Below are 20,681 nucleotides of genomic sequence, written 5' to 3'. Positions count from 1 at the left end.
TATGAACAAAGACTAAAATAGTAAAGTTGATTAATGTACTCCCTTTGTCCCTAATTCATTATCAATTTTTAAATTGACACACCTATTAAGAAAATAATGATTGACATAGTGAGTTTATCATTTTACCCATATTAATTATGAAGTGAATGAATTAAAATTAAGATTTTCAAGAAGTTCATAATTAATTAATTGAAGGTATAGTATGTATTTTTTTTGTCCTTTCTTGATTTATCAATGAACAAGTAAAAAAGGAAAATTAGACAAGTAATTAGGGACAGAAAGAATAATAATGATTTCTTAATCATCATATAAATAGAAAGTGCTCATCTAATATGAGACGAAAGTAATATACTTGCATAACTCTAATCAGTAACCAAACGATACCAAACAAAAGGCCCCTTAAGGTTTACTACTATTCTCCCATCCACTTATAATTGCCGTGTTGCGCTTTTCGAAAGTCAATTTAACTAATTTTCAAAGTTAAATTAGATTACATTAATTCGACATTTTAAACAAAAAAATTAAATATTCAAAAACTATACAAAAAGTACTATGAATTACAATTTTTTGTATATTAATATAATAAAAGGTATATTATAAAATATTAGTCAAAATTTTTATAGTTTGACTTAAAAAAAGAAAGAAAATGATAATTAAAATTGAAAGGAGGGAGAATTAATCAAAATCTTTGGGGGTAGTAGGCAGGGTCCAAAGAGTAAATAAATAAATAAAAAAACTTTACAGTAAGTTTGAATGGAGTCGACCAGTTTCAAGTACTCAACAATGGAGGTTGCAGAATTGGAGACGGTACTGAAGACATTTGAATCTGCTTTGTCCCAAATTAAATGGCGCCTCAAACTTTCTTCCAAGCGTCGCCTTGAAATAGGTTACTCATTCTACCACTCTCTTGTTTTTATTCTTGCAATTCCAAATTGGAATGAAAGTGAAAGATTTTTTTTTTTATGGATTGGTTTCAATTGAAATTTAATTAAGTTTCTGGGTTTTGTGTCACATTTATTCCAATTGAATGAAGTTTGTGTAAACTTATTCACCTTCACGGCTTAAAAAAGCATAATAAAAAAGTTTTTGGTGAGCCCTATTTGTAGACAAAAATGGACAATCCTATTCCTCCTGTTCCTGTTCTAACATTTCCGCTCAAGTTGGTGCATACAAGTAATATGTATCAAGTTTGTTACATATGTAAATAATATGGGGACAATTGAGGAAGTTGGTGAAATATCTACAAGCTAATCAATTGACTTCACAAATTTTGTAACAATATCTCCAAAGAGTATCTTTTATGTGATAAAGTGACAGTTAATTTCAATATGCTTAGTCCTCTCATGAAATACTAGATTTATTGTGATATGAAGGGCTTCTTGGTTATCACTCATAAGTTCCATCTGATTGAATTCTCCAAATTCTAGTTCTTTGAGCAACTGTTTGGTCCAAACTAGCTCACAAGTTGCTACAACCATTGCTTGATATTCTGCTTCTACACTAGATAGAGTAATCACACTCCGTTTCTTACTCTTTCAAGACACCAAATTACCTCCTAGCAAAACACAATATCCGAATGTAAAACATCTATCAGGAGATGATCATGTCCTATCATTGTTTTTTTATCCAATGATCTATTCATGGTCTCGATCCTTGAAGAGTAGTCCTTTACTTGGAGTTGACATTATATACCACATAATGGGAACAACTGCATTCCAATGATCATCACAGGGAATATCCACATATCGACTTACAACACTCACAAAAATAGAAATATCATTGTGAGATAATTCAATTTACCAACCACCCTCCTCTATCTTTCAGGATCCCTAAGTAGCTCCCTTGTCCTGGAGGAGTTAAGCTTTCAGATCCATAAGAGTGTCAATAAGTCTAGATCCCATCATTCTAGTCTTCGTAGGAATGTCTAAAGCATACTTGTGCTACGAAATAACAATACTTGATCTGGATTGAGCAACCTCAGTACCTAGAAAATACTTCTGTCTATTAAGGTCTTTAGTATGGAAATGTTGAAAGAGGTGTTGGTAAAAATTAATTATACCATCTTGATCATTGCCGATGATAATGATATCGTCAACATAAACCACCAAATAAATACACAGATTTGTAGTAGAATGCCCATAAAGTGATAAAACACAGAGTGATCAACTAAACTACGAGTCATGCCTAACTCTTGAATTAGTGTGCGTCTGTGCCAAACTTCTCAAGCCTGGCTCAAGGAGAATGTATCAGACCATAAAGTGATCGACAAAATTGACATATAGGGCTACTAGCCTCCCCATGAGCAACAAAATCAAGTGGTTTCTCCCTATAGGCTTCTTCCTCAAGGTCACCGTGCAAAAAAAATAATCTTAATGTCCAATTGATGAAAAAACCAATGAAAAAAATATCCATGTATAGGAAAAGGTGGAAAAACGTTATTTAAGCCACAAGAGAGAAAGTATCATTGTAATCAAGCCCAATATAAAATAATAAGAGCACAACACGTGGTGTGTGATTTATGCTCACAAGTAACAGGTTCGAACTCGCCTAGTATTCAAGTGGAGAAGGATAGAAAGGCAGAACAACTATACTAGTTTAAAACCGTGTGCCACTGGCCCTCGAGTATATCTTGACTATAGAAAAAATAATATATTGTTTTCTTTTAATTTACTTGGCTGTTGTTTTAAGTTGGAATTGTGAGCTTTCAGAATTTTACTAATGTACAAGTTGTCAGTTGTTAGTATCGATGGAATATGAACGCTTTAGCAATGTTTTATCTTTAGTTGCATGAGTAGATAATCTTAATCAGAATTTGGGCAGACATTATGGCCTTGTGCACTGAGATGAGGCCAGTTGTAATGGTGGACTATGGAGGGAAGATGCCTGAACTGCAAGAACGGCTTTGTGCATTCCTCAAGCATTGCAAAGAGGTTAGCAAGTTCAAAGTATAGTGATATATGCTGACTTTCTGTCCCTTGAAGGGATTGAAAACTAAAAAGACTTGATTTCCCCACTCCCTTATAGTTTTCCTAGTTCATATTTCTTTTGACATGTTTGCTATATTTTATTTGTAAATACTGAGGTTAATTGTAATCAATTGTGGAACTTATGGTCTCCAAGGAAAATACTTTGGCCAAAAGGGGAATATTGGCTTCCTTCACTTCTATAACAACAAACCATAGGAAGTGATCCCGAACACTATTACAATCCATATCCCAGAAAGCCATGATGACACCTAACCAAATCTGACCCATCAGGGGAATAATGCAACACGATTACACCCAATATGAAAGACATTAACATAAATAATGGCATCAAATACCGTGTAATCTAAACCTTCCTGGTGTCACAAAGTCACGACCCACGAGCTACTAGGAATAGGAAATAAGACTTTGATAAGAATAATACATCATCTGCTTGAAATAAAAAACAGAAGTATAGGACTCTAAGCTACCATGAACTAGCTGACAACTCGACACTGGAACGCTAGTTGATCTTCAAAGCTCTCACGAATTGCGCTACAACACAATCTATAGCTACACACTAAGTGCAACAAGTGAAATATGAAGCACAATAAATAACTCAATTAAATATGCACAACAAAAGCATATACAAATAGGTACAAATATAACATATAATAGTATGCACTATCTCAACTATCTAAGTTCAATGCATCAAATGCGCCAAATCAACATATATAATGATATACACAAGTTAGCATTTATATGAAATCGTGAACATGAATCAATAATCTAATATGCATGAACAAAACTCAAGCTTTACTCAACACCAGAGCTCCATCACAGATCAATCCTGCGTGTACACTGCTCGGGTGTTTCTGGTGATGCAGCTACTCATGAGGGACAAATTCATATCCATATGCCGCACGAACAGCTCAAGTGTGACGTGCCTTAACATAACCTGCACGGACAATTCACATGCTATATCATAAACCCACATGAACAGCCTCACGTGCCATAGCCTCATCTAGGTGTGCGAAGCATATGTGCAAATTAGAATGCATATGTACAGTGCATGACTATCAGCTAAACATGTAATCTGACATACATATAGCTCATAATGTAAAATTAGCATAAATACAGTGCCTATAACATTATACTAACATTATAAAAATGCTTAAAGTAGTCATTGCACATGAAAGAACATAGCAAGCATGTATATAAGCATCAACCTATACCCAGCAAAACATTTATAATCCTGGTGTTCGCATATATACACGTCACCTCATATATATGGTACCTTGATACATAGTATATGTAAAATAGTACTCCCTCTGTCCAAATTTAAGTGTCTTACTTTCCTTTTTGGTCTGTCCAAAAAAAAGTGTCTCTTTCCAGATTTAGTAGGTTTCCAATTCCAACATTCTATATGACAAGTTTAAAACCACAAGATTTTAAGGACTACACACATCTTTAATTTTGAGACCACAAGATTCAAAATCTCCCTTTATTTCTTAAACTCCGTGCCTAGTCAAACTAAGACACTTAAATTGGGACAAAGGTAGTATCAATTTGGGGAAATTTCCCCATTGAGGTCAAAGTCTTAAACTTATTTCAGTCCTAGGAATCTTTAACCTTCCAAATAGCTTTACCGCATTCGGTTTCCATCGGACGGCTCCAATCTATTTTTAAAGATTACTCAACGATGTCAAATATAGCCGCAGAGGTGTATTTCATAATTAAAGTCACGATCAAAATCAAATCAACCGCAAACCCTATGGTTAAACCGTGAAATAAATTACATGTGCGGGTGGGGTACCCATAACCCTATGAGTCAAATCTATAACTAAATTTCCAATTCGAGTTCGTTTCGATGTTCAAACAATCAATTTAGTGTTCCTAGGGCTTGTGTCTCAAGTCCCCAATTTTACCCGTCAAAGTCCATGTTTTAATGGTTATTTTTCAAGTATAAACATGATGAAACTCTCTCTCTCTCTCTCTCTATATATATATATTTATATATATATATATGTTGTGTAGGAAATTGAAGTACCACATAATAAACAAATGTTATCTGCTATTGCTTTCAGGACTGCTCAATATTTAAGCCTTTGCATGTTATGGTTATAGAAGATATGATATACTTGGTTCACGCAAGCGCATTTGCAGAGTTTGTTAAGTCTAGTTTGAACTTGGAGATGAGACTGATCTTTGTAGACCTTGAATATGATCCTCCAAAGGTAGCTCCTTTATTGTCTTCTATAGCCTTGAACCATTTTGTTTTTACGTCCTTTCCTTCTCATGTTTCTTTACCAAGATTGATAGAGTTACTACAGATGATAACACAAGCAGAAGAAAGCTGTGTGGCTGCAGAACTTGTATTGGCACAAAAGACATTTTCGTCCGTCTTTTCTGAAAATGGAATAAAGATTGATCACTTGGAACATCAGAAACCAGAAGTTAGAGCAAACACCGACTCATCTTTATATAAGCCAACTTCTTCACTGTCTTCGGATGTAATTGATCTCAGTGAATGCATTAAAGATAGTCGTGTTACTATCCCAACTCTAAATGGGTAAGTCCCTTATCTAAATCAGCATATTTATATTACACTTGATCAGAATATTTATTGCTTTGATGGGTTTCGAACATCTATATAATCATTTAAACATTGTGTTCAGATATTATACGTAGGAATGATTTCATTAGGGATATGATTAGGATTTGATGTGTAATTATACATTACAAAGATTGTACATATTGTAATTATTATAAATCCCAACCAAGCTTGAGGGAAATAATCAAGTTTGTGAAAATCTTGATAGCTTTGTGGTGTCAGAACCAGGGAGCTGGTCTCTAAAGAGTCTAAAAGTTGTTAGAAAGTGGCTTGAGTCTCACTAGGGAAAACTACTTCACTGTCAGAGCCTCATCTCCCATTCCTAGGACCTTCCAAGGCTTAGACCTCTCTAGGAAGGTTGCAAGGTCTCAGGCTCTCAGCAATCGTTCCCCTTAAAATTTACTACTGAAATCCTTGTAATGCCTTTCCACTCGCTAGAGTCTAACATACCTGCCGGAAAGGGACCCATTATGCAGCGACCTTTTCAGTCGGATCTTCTGCTTTGAACGTTGTTTCGAGGTATTTACCAACTGCTACTGCTACTGCTACCAGTAACAATCGATTCGGTTGGAGCTAGTGAGTCCACCAGGTCAATATCGTCCACTTATCGGGTTGCTTTCACTAACAAAATTAAAGTTGTGGTGCTCGAAATTACTGTTTTTTTGACTCCCTCAATTGGTCTGTACTTTTGGGGCTTTAATATCTTTGTTTTCAATCCTCGAATCATCAAATTTTTTCAACATGACAGAGAAAGGTGTCACTTCAAACATAGGTGACATCAAACCCATATTTTCCTCCATTTCAAGTTCTCCCACTATTACCATTATGAAACAGGAAGGTAATTACAATTACTCATCAGGGTCTGCTTGAACTGAGTTATGGTTTATGTGTCACTGATATGATGATCACTTAGTTAAGAGTTCTTGTGAAGTTGCTTATACTTGAAGAACTAGTCTATCGACAATTATGTAGTCTTTTGTGGATTTCTTTGCATCCTGTGTTACTTAACTTTATATGATAATATTTCTTATAAAGATGAATATTCTTCTTATTTATTGAAGATCCTTCAGAAAAGAATCTAATTTGGCCTCAAAAGGTCAAACGTGACAACTTATAACAGAAGGAAGTATGCAGTAATTCTTAAGTCCGTTATCCCATTTATTGTATAGTCTTTATGAGACCGATAGTATCTCTCCTAATTTATACTTCTACTGTATTATGAATTGTTAAACCCTTGACTGTTTCACCAAACAAATTATACTGATGTGAAAATAATGTGAAGGAGAATTGTTTCTTTACAAAAATTTATGCTGGCTACAAAATTGTGATACTTGAAGTTCAATTTGGAAAAAGAAGGAAGTACGTCAAAGATTGTCTCAGGAGGTTCCCTCATACCAGATGTGTGCAGAATGGTTCTAGAACTAAAGAAGGTGTTTTTCACCAGAAAAGCTGTAATTTTAAAGGTCTGAATTGTGTTCTAACCCTTTGCCAGCTTATGACTGGTAGATATGGCCTATGGGATATGTGGCCAGCTGATCAGGTATCTAAAGTGACTGAACTTGATAAGTAGTGCGTTTCTCCAGCCTCTAAGGCTTTTGATCTAGTGGTAAGAGTGCAATGCGTGATGTGTCGGTTAGCACATATCAGGGTTTGAATCATACTGTTAACAAAAGCATGATATTAAAGTGGAGAATGGTGGAGGGATGAACCCATTATCCATTGTGTTCCAAACCGTGCGTTGCTTTGAGGATTTCTCGGTTATAAAGAAAAGAGTATTGTGTTTCACTTTTTTGCAACTAGCCTATTAGATGCAACATGTCCTGTTCCAAAATTGGGTAATTTTCTTTTGGATATTTAAAGTTGACTGTCTAGCATGCAAATATTCTGAATAACAGGTAGTAATTATTTTCCTAAGAACCATGTGCCATCATCTAATGATTTTCATATATTCAATTACAATCTTGCTGCAGATGGCTGCTTGGTTATCCTATAGTTTACCTATTTGGGATGGCTCATATTGAAAATGCCATATATAACCTCTCTACCAAGTCTCTGAATCTTTTCCAAGTCCTTGTTTGCAGGTTTGTTGATTTCTTTATCCGCATTTCATGATAATTTTCGTTATCAAATTTTAACTGTTTAAACCAGAATTATAGTGGATCCTATCACCGATTCCAACTAGTTTGGGATTGAGGCTTATGTGTTGATTGAAATTAGTATCTGTAGCTTGTTTATGGAGGGATGCATTTTATTTTTGGAATGACCTGAAAGAATTGATTGTTAACTTTTATGACCCTCTGGCCATCTTTCCTGCATCAATTTGACAACATCAGTGTCAAACCTTTGGTCTTCTGAATTCCTACAATTATTTAGTTTTCATTAGATTTAGAAAGGTTTTTAAGTCTTCTGATTCTCAACTTCAAAATTTTACAGGAGTGCCAGATGCAATAGAGGATCTCCGGCCCAAAAAGAGGAACTAATGAGGTAGGGTTCCGAATTATGTGATGCTAGAAAACATTCTCTTTTCTTTCTGTCTTCTATAACTCTTCCTTTGATGCAAGTGTCCATCTTGATGTTTCCTTCTTTTTCTCAATTCTGTGTTCTTGAGAACTTACCAAAAACTATTTCTTCCTCTGTTTTCCCTTTTTATTGTTCTTGGGAAAAGTACTTCTCAGATTGCAGCAACAATGTAATAATACAGGAGCATGTTTCTCTATTTGTATGATTAAGCCAAAATGAAGGCCACCTTCATTTAAATAAATATTTTATTTTTAAAAAAGAAGGCCCTGTATTTTTTCCGAAGGTGCAGACCGATACAGTTCAGCAGTTATCTGAATAACCTTATGTCTGAGTAAGTCAGCTGTGTAAAGTCATTCCGTACTAACTGCATCATAGTATGATACATTCCTATTGATAGCTGTCTATTTTTCCTTTCTTATTGTTCCTCTTTTGGAGGAATGAGGTGGAGTTACGCTCTAAATCTGCATTTTGGGACCTTATTTTGTTTCTTTCAGTTTTAGTCCCAATATTGAATGGTAGCTGAAACGAGATGCTATGTATCCACTGCAAAAACAAAAGTGACATTACTGCTGCTTTTCCTTCTCTTCTTGATTTTATGCTTTGTGCAACTTTTGACCAGTGATGCAGCCATTGTGCTCTAAGGGACAACTTGAATTATCTGGATACCTCAAATAGTCACCAAATGAAATGAAGCAACCAATATCCTGAATACCACCTAAATATGACCTTTGCATCTTCCACGTTATAAAAGATCGGTTTCTGACCTTACCAGTTTACACCTGGTTTAAGCTTATGTTTCAGTTAGATAGTGAAGTAATGAAGCCACATAAGTTTTTTTCAGGTATGCTTCTAAGAGTTTATGTTTGGATAGAGGCTTCCCTCTTTTGTCATTTTCTGCTCTCTTCCTACTCCATACCTAGTGTATGACTAGAGGCTTCCTGCTCTTGGCCTATTTCACCTTTTTAACTTTCTATCTTCATACCTGCATTGCTGCTTTAGATGTCTTTAAAGATTGTCATAAGGCTAAGCAGATCATTATTTTCATTCAAGTATCAATCGTTTCTATACTTCACACTGTTGATTACATTTCATACATTGAACATTTGGAATTGACAAACTCATTCTTTTGATCTTGGTTTATACTTAGCGTTAGCTTTTGTTTTCTTACGGTGCTAGACTGTTTCTGTGTCAGTTTCTCTGTGCCATATGACTTGAGCTTGGAGGGAATGGATGAACCATGGGTAGAGACATTTTTGACTCGCATAAAGGCAAAGCAAGAAAGATGCAACCAAATTTGGACATCCCTACAAATGGAGGTTAACACTTGTTATCCACAAGCAATCGCGTTATAGTAAGTCGCTGCTTTGTGCTTAGCCTCTAAGTATTTGATTTGAACAGAATTGCATAATGTTTTTACCAGCCATTTTCCATCAAACATGATATCAGAAGAATATCAGCTTTAAGTCACAGTTAGTCTTTCAAGTTATCTTATTTTTAATATCTAAATTAGAAACCAAAGGTTTTTGGCTTCTTTTGTGCAATGACTAGTTTCTCATTTAAGTCTTTGATTGGTAAGTTGTATTTTTATGTTTTTAAGCCTTTTTTTTAGAATGAGATGAGAAAGATAAGCTGACAAAGAAATAGTAATATGGTATCAGTTTTATATTTATCTTATTGGGAAAGAATTCTGCTTCATCTCCTTTAATTGTCTTCTTTTGTGGTGCTGATTTTGTTTAGTGCTATAAAATGAAAGTATCGAACAAGGCCGCCTCGTAACATTTTTGGCTCAAAAATACCCTCTAACTATTCAAGTGGACAAAAAATACCCTTCCTTATGACGGTTGTTCCAAAACAAGGGAAAAGAGCCAATTTTACCCTTGTACTATTCAAAATGAGACAATTTGCCTTGTTTTTTTTAAAAAAAATTCTATTTTTGGGAGAGGGGGATTGTTGAATGTGAGAAATGTTATAAGATAAGAAAATGAGTAGTTTAAACACTTCCCATTTGAAAAAAAATAAAAAAGATGTCATATAGCTTCTTTTTTCCTTCTGGTTCCTTGCATATTAGGTGTGAGTTATTATTTCTGAACATGATATTATGTATCTTTTTCTTACTAACTCTAAGAATAATTTGATACAAGAAATCAATTTCAATTATACCTTGATATGTTTTATTACGTATTTTAACTTTAAGTCATCCCAGATTTCAGTCAGGGGTCAGTATAATAGTTTTGAAGAGAATAATAGAATTGTTTATATAAAAAAAGAAGAAACAATAGAATAAATGTTTATTTGAAAAAATAATATTAATAATAATCAAACTTAATATTTTATAAAGCTGTCATTGTATGATAATTGTCATTTAAAATAGTTAAATTAATCTTATAATCTTCAAAATAAATCTTTAAAATTAAGAGCACTTGTCTTGAACTTTAAGTGGATGACAAAACTAATCCATTTCAAATAGATCTAGTGAAAACTGCCCCATTTTTCCTTGGTTTGGAACAATTGTGACGAAAGGGTATATTTGGTTCATTTGGATAGTTAAGGATATTTTTTAGCCAAAAATGTTATAGTGAAGCATTTTCGATCCGAAAAACGTAATGCTGGTTAATTTGACTGACTTTGAATAGTTTAGAGGTATTTTTGACTCTTTCCTTTTGCCAGTTGAACTAAAGGTAATACCTATTAACCACTCCAACGTGATTCAAATGTGCATCTATTAAACACATTTTTGACGATTTCAAAGTAGCCCAAATGTGTGAATACCACTCTCTTTGAAATAGAAGACAAGACCATCAATAAGTTACACGTAAACAAAAAACACTAATGTAAACCTAGTGAACTGCTGGCTTCTTCTTTTTTTTTCAAAAGTTGGTTCCTTATAGGTGGAGGTAGGGGTGTTCGTGTAATCTGGATCGGTTTTTGATTAAAATTAAAATTAAATCATTTTAGTAGGTTTTAAACTATTAAAATTAAATCAAACCAAAATAGATATTTATTGATTTTGGTTTTGGTTCGACTATTTGGTTTTTATTCATACATAAATATATTCTTTTCTTTTCTTTTTTCTACTCTTGTTTCTTGACATAACCAAATATATAAATCGATAAATTTTTATAGGTAAATGTAACATCATTCTTATAAAATATACTTTTAACAAGTCAAATATATTTAATTACGTCGTGTTTTAATTAGAATTGGAGGTTTACAATGTAATTGACTAAGTATAATAATTTTGTTGCAAGTTAGAATTCTACAAAATTTTAGATTCTTGAAATTTTATCTTTTTTATGGTACAAGAAAGATTAATTAATCCTTATAAAAAAAATGTAATTAGACTTCGTGAAATTCATGATAGTTTTGATCAAGTTAAAAAATAAATTACAGATAAATTAGAGCCCAAAATAAACCTGTAAATGAAATTTGTACATGTTAAAAAATAAAAATAAATGATCATTAGTACAAATAAATCAAACTTAAACACAAACCAGACATACTTTATCCAGAATTGATAGCACAACTATAAAGCAAACTAAAAATAATGATAGAGAAAATATAAGATAGTTTAAATAAAAATTAATATATATATATATATATTACTTTAAATAATAACAAATGTATATAAAATAAGTAAATTCCTCAAAACTCACTAAGCCAAGCCCAAATACGTTATTTTGAAGAACTAAAAATTAAAGTTAAAAATCAAAATTCATAGATAGAGTTCAGTAGTTGATCAAGCTATCAAACAATTATGTTACTCAAAACTTACATAAATCCCATAGTGTGAGGAGTAAATTACATCTTATCCCTACTCTTTTTCTAATTACAATAACCCCTTAAAATGTGTACCTTCCGGATACATAAGTCACCATCTGGATTAGGGGTGTGCATTCGGTTTTTCGGTTTGGTTTTTCACTATTCGATTTGAATTTTTCGGTTTTTGGTTTTGTAAAAGTGTAACCCAATCCGATCCAAAATAAATTTGGTTTGGTTTGATTTTTCCCTATTCGGTTCGGCTTTTTTCGGTTTGGTTATTCGGTTATGTCAATAATTAATAACATAACCAAAGTAACAATATTTAATCCCTTAAATATACTTTCTAATATAAATCATAAGTAAAACTTAAAACCCAATACTTATAAGTACACCTATTATAGATGTAATTCAAACATAAAATATAAACGCAATCATCATGAAAGACAATAACCAAAAAGGGACANAATAAGTAAATTCCTCAAAACTCACTAAGCCAAGCCTAAATACGTTATTTTGAAGAACTAAAAATTAAAGTTAAAAATCAAAATTCATAGATAGAGTTCAGTTGTTGATCAAGCTATCAAACAATTATGTTACTCAAAACTTACATAAATCCAATAGTGTAAGGAGTAAATTACATCTTATCCTAACTCTTTTTCTAATTACAATAACCCCTTAAAATGTGTACCTTCCGGATACATAAGTCACCATTTGGATTAGGGGTGTGCATTCGATTTTTCGATTTGGTTTTGCACTATTCGATTTGAATTTTTCGGTTTTTGGTTTTATAAAAGTGTAACCCAATTTGATCCAAAATAAATTTGGTTTGGTTTGATTTTTCCCTATTCGGTTTGGTTATTCGGTTATGTCAATAATTAATAACATAACCAAAGTAATAATATTTAATCCCTTAAATATACTTTCTAATATAAATCATAAGTAAAACTTAAAACCCAACACTTATAAGTATACCTATTATAGATGTAATTCAAACATAAAATATAAACGCAATCATCATGAAAGGCAATAACCAAAAAGGGACAAAAGTGGGTAACTCCAACTTAATTCTAAACTTAAACATTATATATATATATATATAAATTCAAGTTTTTTTGGTTTTTCGGTTTTTATTTTTTAAAACCCAAAATTGTAACCCCTAGAAAAATTTTCAAACTAAGACTTGAACCATCCTTCGTTGTGAGTATAATTTTACCGAGGAATTAAAATTTCTTTAAGTGTTAAGTTCACTAGATGTATCACCTTGAGTTCGAAAAAGAACTAAATTGAAAATAGCAAAATCTGAAATTTTGCAAGTTATGCTTAAGTATGAGTTTTGGGTCGACTTCAAACGACCATAACTCCTAGCTCAGGATGAGTTAGGTGTGCTACCAGATACCGTAGGAAAGATCTTTGAATTATCTTTCCAGCGCCACTGAGTTTGCTAAGTTTCGTGGTCGGATAAGTGAGATATGGCCTTTTGAAGTTAGGTTGTCCAGTTAAGGAAAGTTAACCGAATTTTAGAGGGGTATTTTGGTCTTTTCCTTACCCAATCAGATTTAATTCATTTTTAGTAATATTTTAAGGGTCAAATACTATTAGGTTCAGTTTTATAATCCTAAAATACGCCTAGGGTTTTAGTTGAGAGTTTAAGAAGAGAAAAGAGGAGAAAAGAGAAAGGAGCGAAGCGTTTGTCGAAATTCTTCAGAGTTGTTGCGGATTGTCGCCATGAGTTTAATCCCTAAGAGGTATGTGAGATCACATAGCATTGGGTTAGTTCACCCACGCGCCAAGCATGTTTAATTCAACGTATTTTCGTCCTAAAAAGATTGAGAATTTGATGTTCTTGATAGTTGTTCTTGAATTGATTTCATTCTTGAACATGAGTTGGGATTAAGGAGTTTCTTGATGATTAAGTGTTGTTTCTTTAAGTTGTTGGGTTAGATTTTGTGTATATGATTTGGGTACATGAATCTAAAGTGAATTTGAGAAAAAGAATCGAATTAAAATGATTTAGGATTAAAAAACGAGATGCAAAATTCGTCATGAATTCACCTGAAGGGAGGCTGGCGCGACGCGCCTCCATAGCGCCAGAGAGGCTGGGGAGGTGCGCCAACAGTGCACCATTTTGGAGCCCCAATAATGTGGAGCTGGCACGGCGCGCCCCGGACGTGCCCGGATCGGCGTTTTTCACCCAGTTTTCGTCATTCAGTCTGTTTAAGCCTTTCTAAATGGTATTAACATTCCCTATTGATTCTACCTACTCTAAATGACTTCTAAACATGTAGAAATCATCCAGAAACATGAATCATAACCTTGAATCCATAAATTCAAATTCAAGGAAAGTTGAGAGCCAAGTTTAGAAAGTTATTCGAGTCTTTTCAAGAAGTCTTTTGAAAATGCTTTTAACTTTGTTTTAAGATTTACAATTCAAGTTGAGTACAGAGTAAAGATTGAGTTCATTTCTTCAAAAGTATATGGGGACTAAGTATTCCCAAAGAGATTTAATTTGCTTTCACATTTAAATAAGAATGGAAACTGAGATTTTCAAAGAGCCTTCGGGTTAGTTTTCAGAAAAGAGAAATAGCTTTCTAAATAAAGCAAACAGGGAAACTGAGATTTCCAAGATAGCCTTTGAGCTAAGTTTTTGAGCACTAATCTCTAATCTCAATTCACAGAAGAAGTATGTTTTTAAACATAAAGAACTAAGTATATTTTTGGGAGTAGTATTGAGCACCAATATGGGGATGCGAGTTCATATTAACTCAAGTCTCCATAAACCATGTAGCCATCATGGGTAGAAAAGGGTCATACTTTTTAGATGAATATTTTTCGCATAGACTAGTGGATCCACTTAGTGAGTTAGCTTCCTATATCACGGCAAGGTATAAAATGTGCCTCGGCAGCGTGAGGAAAAGCGTTGTATCATCACTATAGTTCTTAAGTGATGGTTGTTGGTTAGAGAAACTCCCACAACAGTAGTAGCATGGTTCCTCAAGGAGTTCTTCTTAGTGTGAATGGAGGTATGGGACTTAATTCATGCATTGCATAAGTAGACTTTGAAAGGGAGCATGGTTTGTCTTTTTATGATATTATGATTATGAATTGACAACATATTTTCAATAGTTTTTCTTTATATTACACTTGTTTTAAACTGCTTTATAATAAAATGAGTTTATTTAGGTATTCAGTAGTTGAGAAGAGCCAAGGTAAGTGTTTCTTTTATAATCTCTTTCGAGCCTATGTTATTTTAGCATTCTACCTCGCATATTCATACATTCAATGTACTGATGCCAGTTGACATGCATCGTATTATGATGCAGACACAGGTATTCAGGATCATCAACAGGAGTTTCGTTGATATATCTGAGAGTTCGAGTTAGCTTTGGTGAGTCTCCTTGCTTCCGGAGGATTTCATTTACTTTTCTGTTCAGTCAGGATGTCGTGGGTCTTGTCTAGGGGTGCGCATCGATCGGTTCAGTTTTAGGTGTTATTGGCTCGGTTTATCAGTTTTCGATTTGTAAATACTTCAAACCGATAACCAAACCAATAACATATTTCTTATCGATTTTTGGTTAATCGGTTTATGGTACTTAACGGTTCGGTTTTCGGTTTAACCAATAAGAAAATACTCATATATATTATATACACGATAAGAAAATTTTCAAATAAATCATATGATTTTTCCAGCATTTGGCATGAAAGTAATAATCATAAAAGTAACAATCATTTTTCTTGCAAGTTTAGACACTAGACACATTCAAAGGAAAAAGTGTGAAAGTAACAATCGTTTAACCATTAACAATAAGACTAGTAAATTTAGTATAGTCTTATTGGGTTATCGGTTTAACCATTAACAAAAATTATAAAACCGAAAACCAAACCAATAACCCAATAAAAATTTTTGCAAAACCGTTTAAAAACCATTAGCCCAATAACCCAATATCAATAAACCAATAGTGTTTTTTTCAGTTCGGATTATTGGTTAAATCAGTTTTTGCACACCCCTAGTCTTGTCCCGACTTCCATCGTTATCAGTTAGAAGCTTCATAGATAGTCAGTATAGTTGAGAAGTCTGTATTATTCTTTTATTTTATTAAATGTTTTAAAGACTTAAGTTGCCTATTTATGGCGAGTTGAATATATTATTTTATTCTAAGTTGTTCATTTGAGTTGAAGTTTTGAAAAGTTGAGTTTATTGAATTTTATTCAATTTTAAGCTTTTGTATGCTTAAGTTAGTCTTCCGCTTGTAGTCAGCCAGGATGAGGGTTCGCTTGGGGACCATCAATGGTTCTTGAGTACCGGCCACGTCCAGGGTGTAGATTCGGGTCGTGACAGAAACCAAACCAAAAAACCAAACAAAATAATTTATTAATCCAAAACCAGTCCGAAAAACCAAAAAACCAATCCAAATAAAAATTTGGTTGGATTTGGTTTGGTTATTCGATTTAATCCGAATAGTGCACACCCCTAATTTGGATACATTAATTCTAATACAAGAAGAATCCTTCTATTGCGCTAAAAAAAGAATAAAATCTGAAAATCTAATTAAATCCCATAAATTACACTTAGGTTTCTTCTTACTATCAATCAATACGATGAAAAATCCAGAACGAAGAAATTTAAAATTTCAAATTGCTCCCAATGGATACTCAAAATCCCACATCTTTTTCTCACGTACTTTTTACTACCTTAATTATAATTTCACATTTTATTTCTAATACTTTTTATTTTCAATTACAGAACCTCCATTGATATTGTATTACTGTTCATCAAGATTCATCCTTTCTGCCGAGAATCCAATCCATTTTTTCCCTCGCTAAACTCCATTTTCCCCTTTTTCTCAAAATGGGGTTCTTTTCTTGGAATTTGAGATGTTATTTTGAGTAGTGACTGATGTGAAATTTGTAGTTAATCAATACCCTTTTGTGTTTTTTGCTTTTATCTGTTCAAAAATTAGATTTTTGGTTCAGCGATTTAAGAATCTTGGATCTTTATCAGAATTTGAGATTCAAAGGTTGATATGTTTTGTTTTGTGGAGAGAACTAACTGAAGTTTGTGAATCTCAAATCAGTCATTGCAATTGAATTAGACATCGATGAGTTGAAAAAAATTTGGAGATTTGATATATCGTTAACGTGAAGAAACAAGAGTTTGGATTTTCAATGTATCTGTTATGCATTGATACAACAAACAAAAAGGTTGAAGAGATGCATTGCTTTGATGGATCATTCATACCTTTTATAATGTTATGTAATCGTTTTTTGAATTATGTTTTCGAGATGGATAGATTATCAATATATAACTATTTATGTATTTTATTTAAATTGATAAGTGTTGTTTTTCTACTAGATACATTAAATAAAAAAGTGTTGTCCATAAGATGTTAGGTTTGAGAGATACATTAATGTTTGGTAATTGTTATGTATGAGATACATTTAGTATAAATTCAAATTTACATATCATGCCTAAAAAATTAGTGCATGATACATTATTATTTATGTAACTTAGTTTGTTTGAGAGCAGAATCCATATGTATCAGAAATTTGTAGATGAAAAGGCTGATACATGATAATGATACATTTGGTAGAATTTTTCTATCAAGTATCAATACCAATTAAGGTTATGTATCAAAACTAATATTTGAACACGATACGTTGTGCATGCTAGAATTGTAATGTATCATAATGTTAAAACGAAGGCAGTATACATTAGTTTAAGAAACAAATACATCAAAAATTTTGAACCTATATGTATCAGAAAAGATGAACCACTAAAAAATAAAAAAAAAATCAACAATCTAATCAACGGAAAGCAATGAAGATGTATCCTTCTCAGACTAATTGGGTAAGCCCAATACTAAAAGATCGAATTAATGGAATGAAGTGTATCAAGACCGCCATTAGAAATTCCTAGAACAATTCCAAATGCACTCCAAGATGAACTTTCTGCATTAGCAACGTTTTCCACCCCTCTTCCAGTAAAGAGATCGGGACTAACAAATTAAATAATTTTTTAAGATGAAAAAACTAAAAAAAAAAAGAAAATTGAAGTGATGGAAAGAAATCTATCTTTTGAATAACTTGAAATCATTGAAAAGAGAAAAGATTTGAAATTAAAAAATGGATTAATGTAGGTAACTGTAAAGAGATTTGTGACTTGAAAAAAGGAAAGAAAATCATGGTATGAGATTTCAAATTAATATATCCGGAAAAGGGAATGATGGGAGCAAAAGAGGGGATTNAATTCCAAATGCACTCCAAGATGAACTTTCTGCATTAGCAACGTTTTCCACCCCTCTTCCAGTAAAGAGATCGGGACTAACAAATTAAATAATTTTTTAAGATGAAAAAACTAAAAAAAAAATTAAAAAAATGAAAATTGAAGTGATGGAAAGAAATCTATCTCTTGAATAACTTGAAATCATTAATTGAAAAGAGAAAAGATTTGAAATTAAAAAATGGATTAATATAGGTAACTGTAGAGAGATTTGTGGCTTGAAAAAAGGAAAGAAAATCATGGTATGAGATTTCAAATTAATGTATCCGGAAAAGGAAATGATGGGAGGAGCAAAAGAGGGGATTTTTGATATTTTTTGAAATGGTAGGGAAAATAAGAAAATATGATCATAAATTATGTGTAGTTAGGTGATTTTTCCTAAACAATATGAATCACTCACTAAGATTGAATAAATAACCCAAATAAATAAATCAACGAAAATAAATCACCCAATTTTTTTTAAAATGCAAGAAGAAGAAGAGTAGAAGATTAAAAAAAAATTATTGTTGAAAATTGAGAGGAAACCCCTATATTTATAGTCAATAAAAAATAGTATGAATAAGTGTTTTTTATGTATTATCTGAAAAATCATGATATTTCTAGAAGTCACATTCCTTTGGAAAATTCACAACTCTTTAGAAAAGTCCATCGAAAAATCACAACCCTTTGAAAAAAGTCACAACTTATCGGAAAAAGTCACAACTCATCGAAAAAAATCACAACCTTTCAAGAGAACATATGTTGTTCAAATAGATATAGATGAGTGTTTTAAGTTATACTATAGTAATTTAACATTCAAGTTAGAAGGTCATGCTTTTAAGGTAACTAGTTTTTCGACATGTGCGTTGCACGTGATTACCAATTCAGAAAATATATGTTATAGTAAATAGTATTGCTTATTTAAGCAAAGATTTGAATAATAAGCTTTGCACAAAATAATATTACAGATTCTTTTTGTGAATGTTCAATGTGGAACCTTATATATATCACTTATTCATGCGAACTTTTGAAGATGGTGAATAAAAAAATGTATTAGTTAAATGCAATAATGTTTATATTTATTTCAATTTGTTTGAGTTCAATCATGTAATTAATTAGTCGTATCTCACTAATATTATCTTATAGACGATATTTGTTGTGCAATTTTCTTGTCACCTAACCAAATGTGTTTTGCACGTGTATTCCGCGTTAAACTGTTTAGATGTCATATGAACATGTGAAGAGAACAACTATATTTTATTTTTTAGAACTATTTTTTGTATATTAATGTTTATTTTATATGTTATAACATAATAGATGACGTTCTTGTTGTTGGCTCACATATCTGACTTCTCGATTGATTGTGTATATAAATCAAAGGTAGTTATCTGATTGTCCATAGTTAACTGAGAAAAGTTTTCTTTTTTTACCGGAAAAACTAATAATTAAAATTAAAAAATATATTCTATATATGAAATCATATATATAATCATTTGTTTATCTTACACCCAACAAAGATATAGTTCAGATACTTGTTATTTTTTCTTGGACGATTCATGCTTGGTTGACAACACCATATTATACACATATATAGGGGCGGTATAATAATATGAAAAATTATTGGTCAAAGGTTAATATAAGGAAAGATGAAAGATAGAAATAATTAATGTAATAACTATGAGAATTCATAATATTATAACTAAAGAATGTAAAAGAGTGTGAATAACGTTAGTGGAACCTTATAAGATAGCATCTTTTTTCATTTTTCTTCATTCCAGCTCGTAAGAAACCCACAAAAATCAAAGAATTACTCCTCAAATCATTCTTGTGTGTTCATAATCTCTTCTTGGCTCCTTATCGAAAATTGCCCTATGTCGCGAGCTAGTCGTTTTGGTATAGTTTTCATGGTGAATTGAGCGGTGTAGCTCCGTGGAGGTTGTGGCAACAAAGGTTTTTTCAGTGGTTTGATTTTATTCAAGTGTTTTGGGCATGTAAAGAAAGGTAGGAACCATCTTTATCAATTTATGGATACCTTAGGTCTTGGATAGTAATTTACGATAGGAATCCATATCGATTGTCAAATTGTCATAGTTATTCTTGTCCTTAATTACTGATTGATTTTACTTTTTTTATTAGTGTTGTAGTGGTGCGTACAAAGATATTTTCAGCATAAATTATAAAGAAAAAGGTATGTTAAGGCTATTCCTTTTGTTTGGCATATTTCCTTAGAGCTTGGGAGTGATATAATAAGGTAGTTAATGTTGGTGATCTTGTAGATGTAATTGTGAGTGGTTGGCTGATTGAGTGGTTATAAACCCTCATTTCTCATAATCTGTTAAGAACGACCCTAAGTTAGGAACGACTTGAACACTATTCATATATATTGTTTATAGCTAAATTGCTCGCATTTAGCCTATTCAATTGTTTGTTGTTACCCTTGGGGCTATTGTGGTTAGCTGTTGAGCTATGAACTGTCTATGGGGGCTATGATGTTGTCTAATACTATGTTATTGCCTAAGAGAGTTATGTGTTGCCCACGAGGCTATATTAATGCCAAAAAGTGGTATGT

The 20,681-nt window shown here is 32.5% G+C and overlaps 2 protein-coding genes across 3 annotated transcripts in view; both read left to right on the top strand.

Moving 5' to 3' along the window:
- Window positions 1-20,681, top strand: part of LOC125845029 (uncharacterized) — a 901,011-nt gene that overhangs the window by 131,051 nt on the left and 749,279 nt on the right. The window lies entirely within an intron of this gene.
- On the top strand, window positions 762-9,570 carry LOC125845034 (uncharacterized). Of its 2 annotated transcripts, none has more exons than XM_049524425.1 (7): window positions 762-886; window positions 2,821-2,930; window positions 5,051-5,200; window positions 5,297-5,535; window positions 7,548-7,658; window positions 8,011-8,061; window positions 9,290-9,570. In XM_049524425.1, exons 1-7 carry the CDS (start codon window positions 784-786, stop codon window positions 9,447-9,449), a joined length of 924 nt encoding a protein of 307 aa, XP_049380382.1. In that variant the 5' UTR covers window positions 762-783; the 3' UTR covers window positions 9,450-9,570. The 2 variants fall into 2 exon arrangements, with proteins under 2 accessions (XP_049380382.1, XP_049380384.1); XM_049524427.1 differs by having other exon boundaries at window positions 787-886; window positions 2,810-2,930.

Source organism: Solanum stenotomum, chromosome 11, assembly GCF_019186545.1.
Source record: "Solanum stenotomum isolate F172 chromosome 11, ASM1918654v1, whole genome shotgun sequence".
NCBI classification, from domain to species: domain Eukaryota; kingdom Viridiplantae; phylum Streptophyta; class Magnoliopsida; order Solanales; family Solanaceae; genus Solanum; species Solanum stenotomum.
The sequence above is the reverse complement of the archived record's forward strand: the minus strand, read 5'-3'. Positions and strand labels throughout refer to the sequence as shown.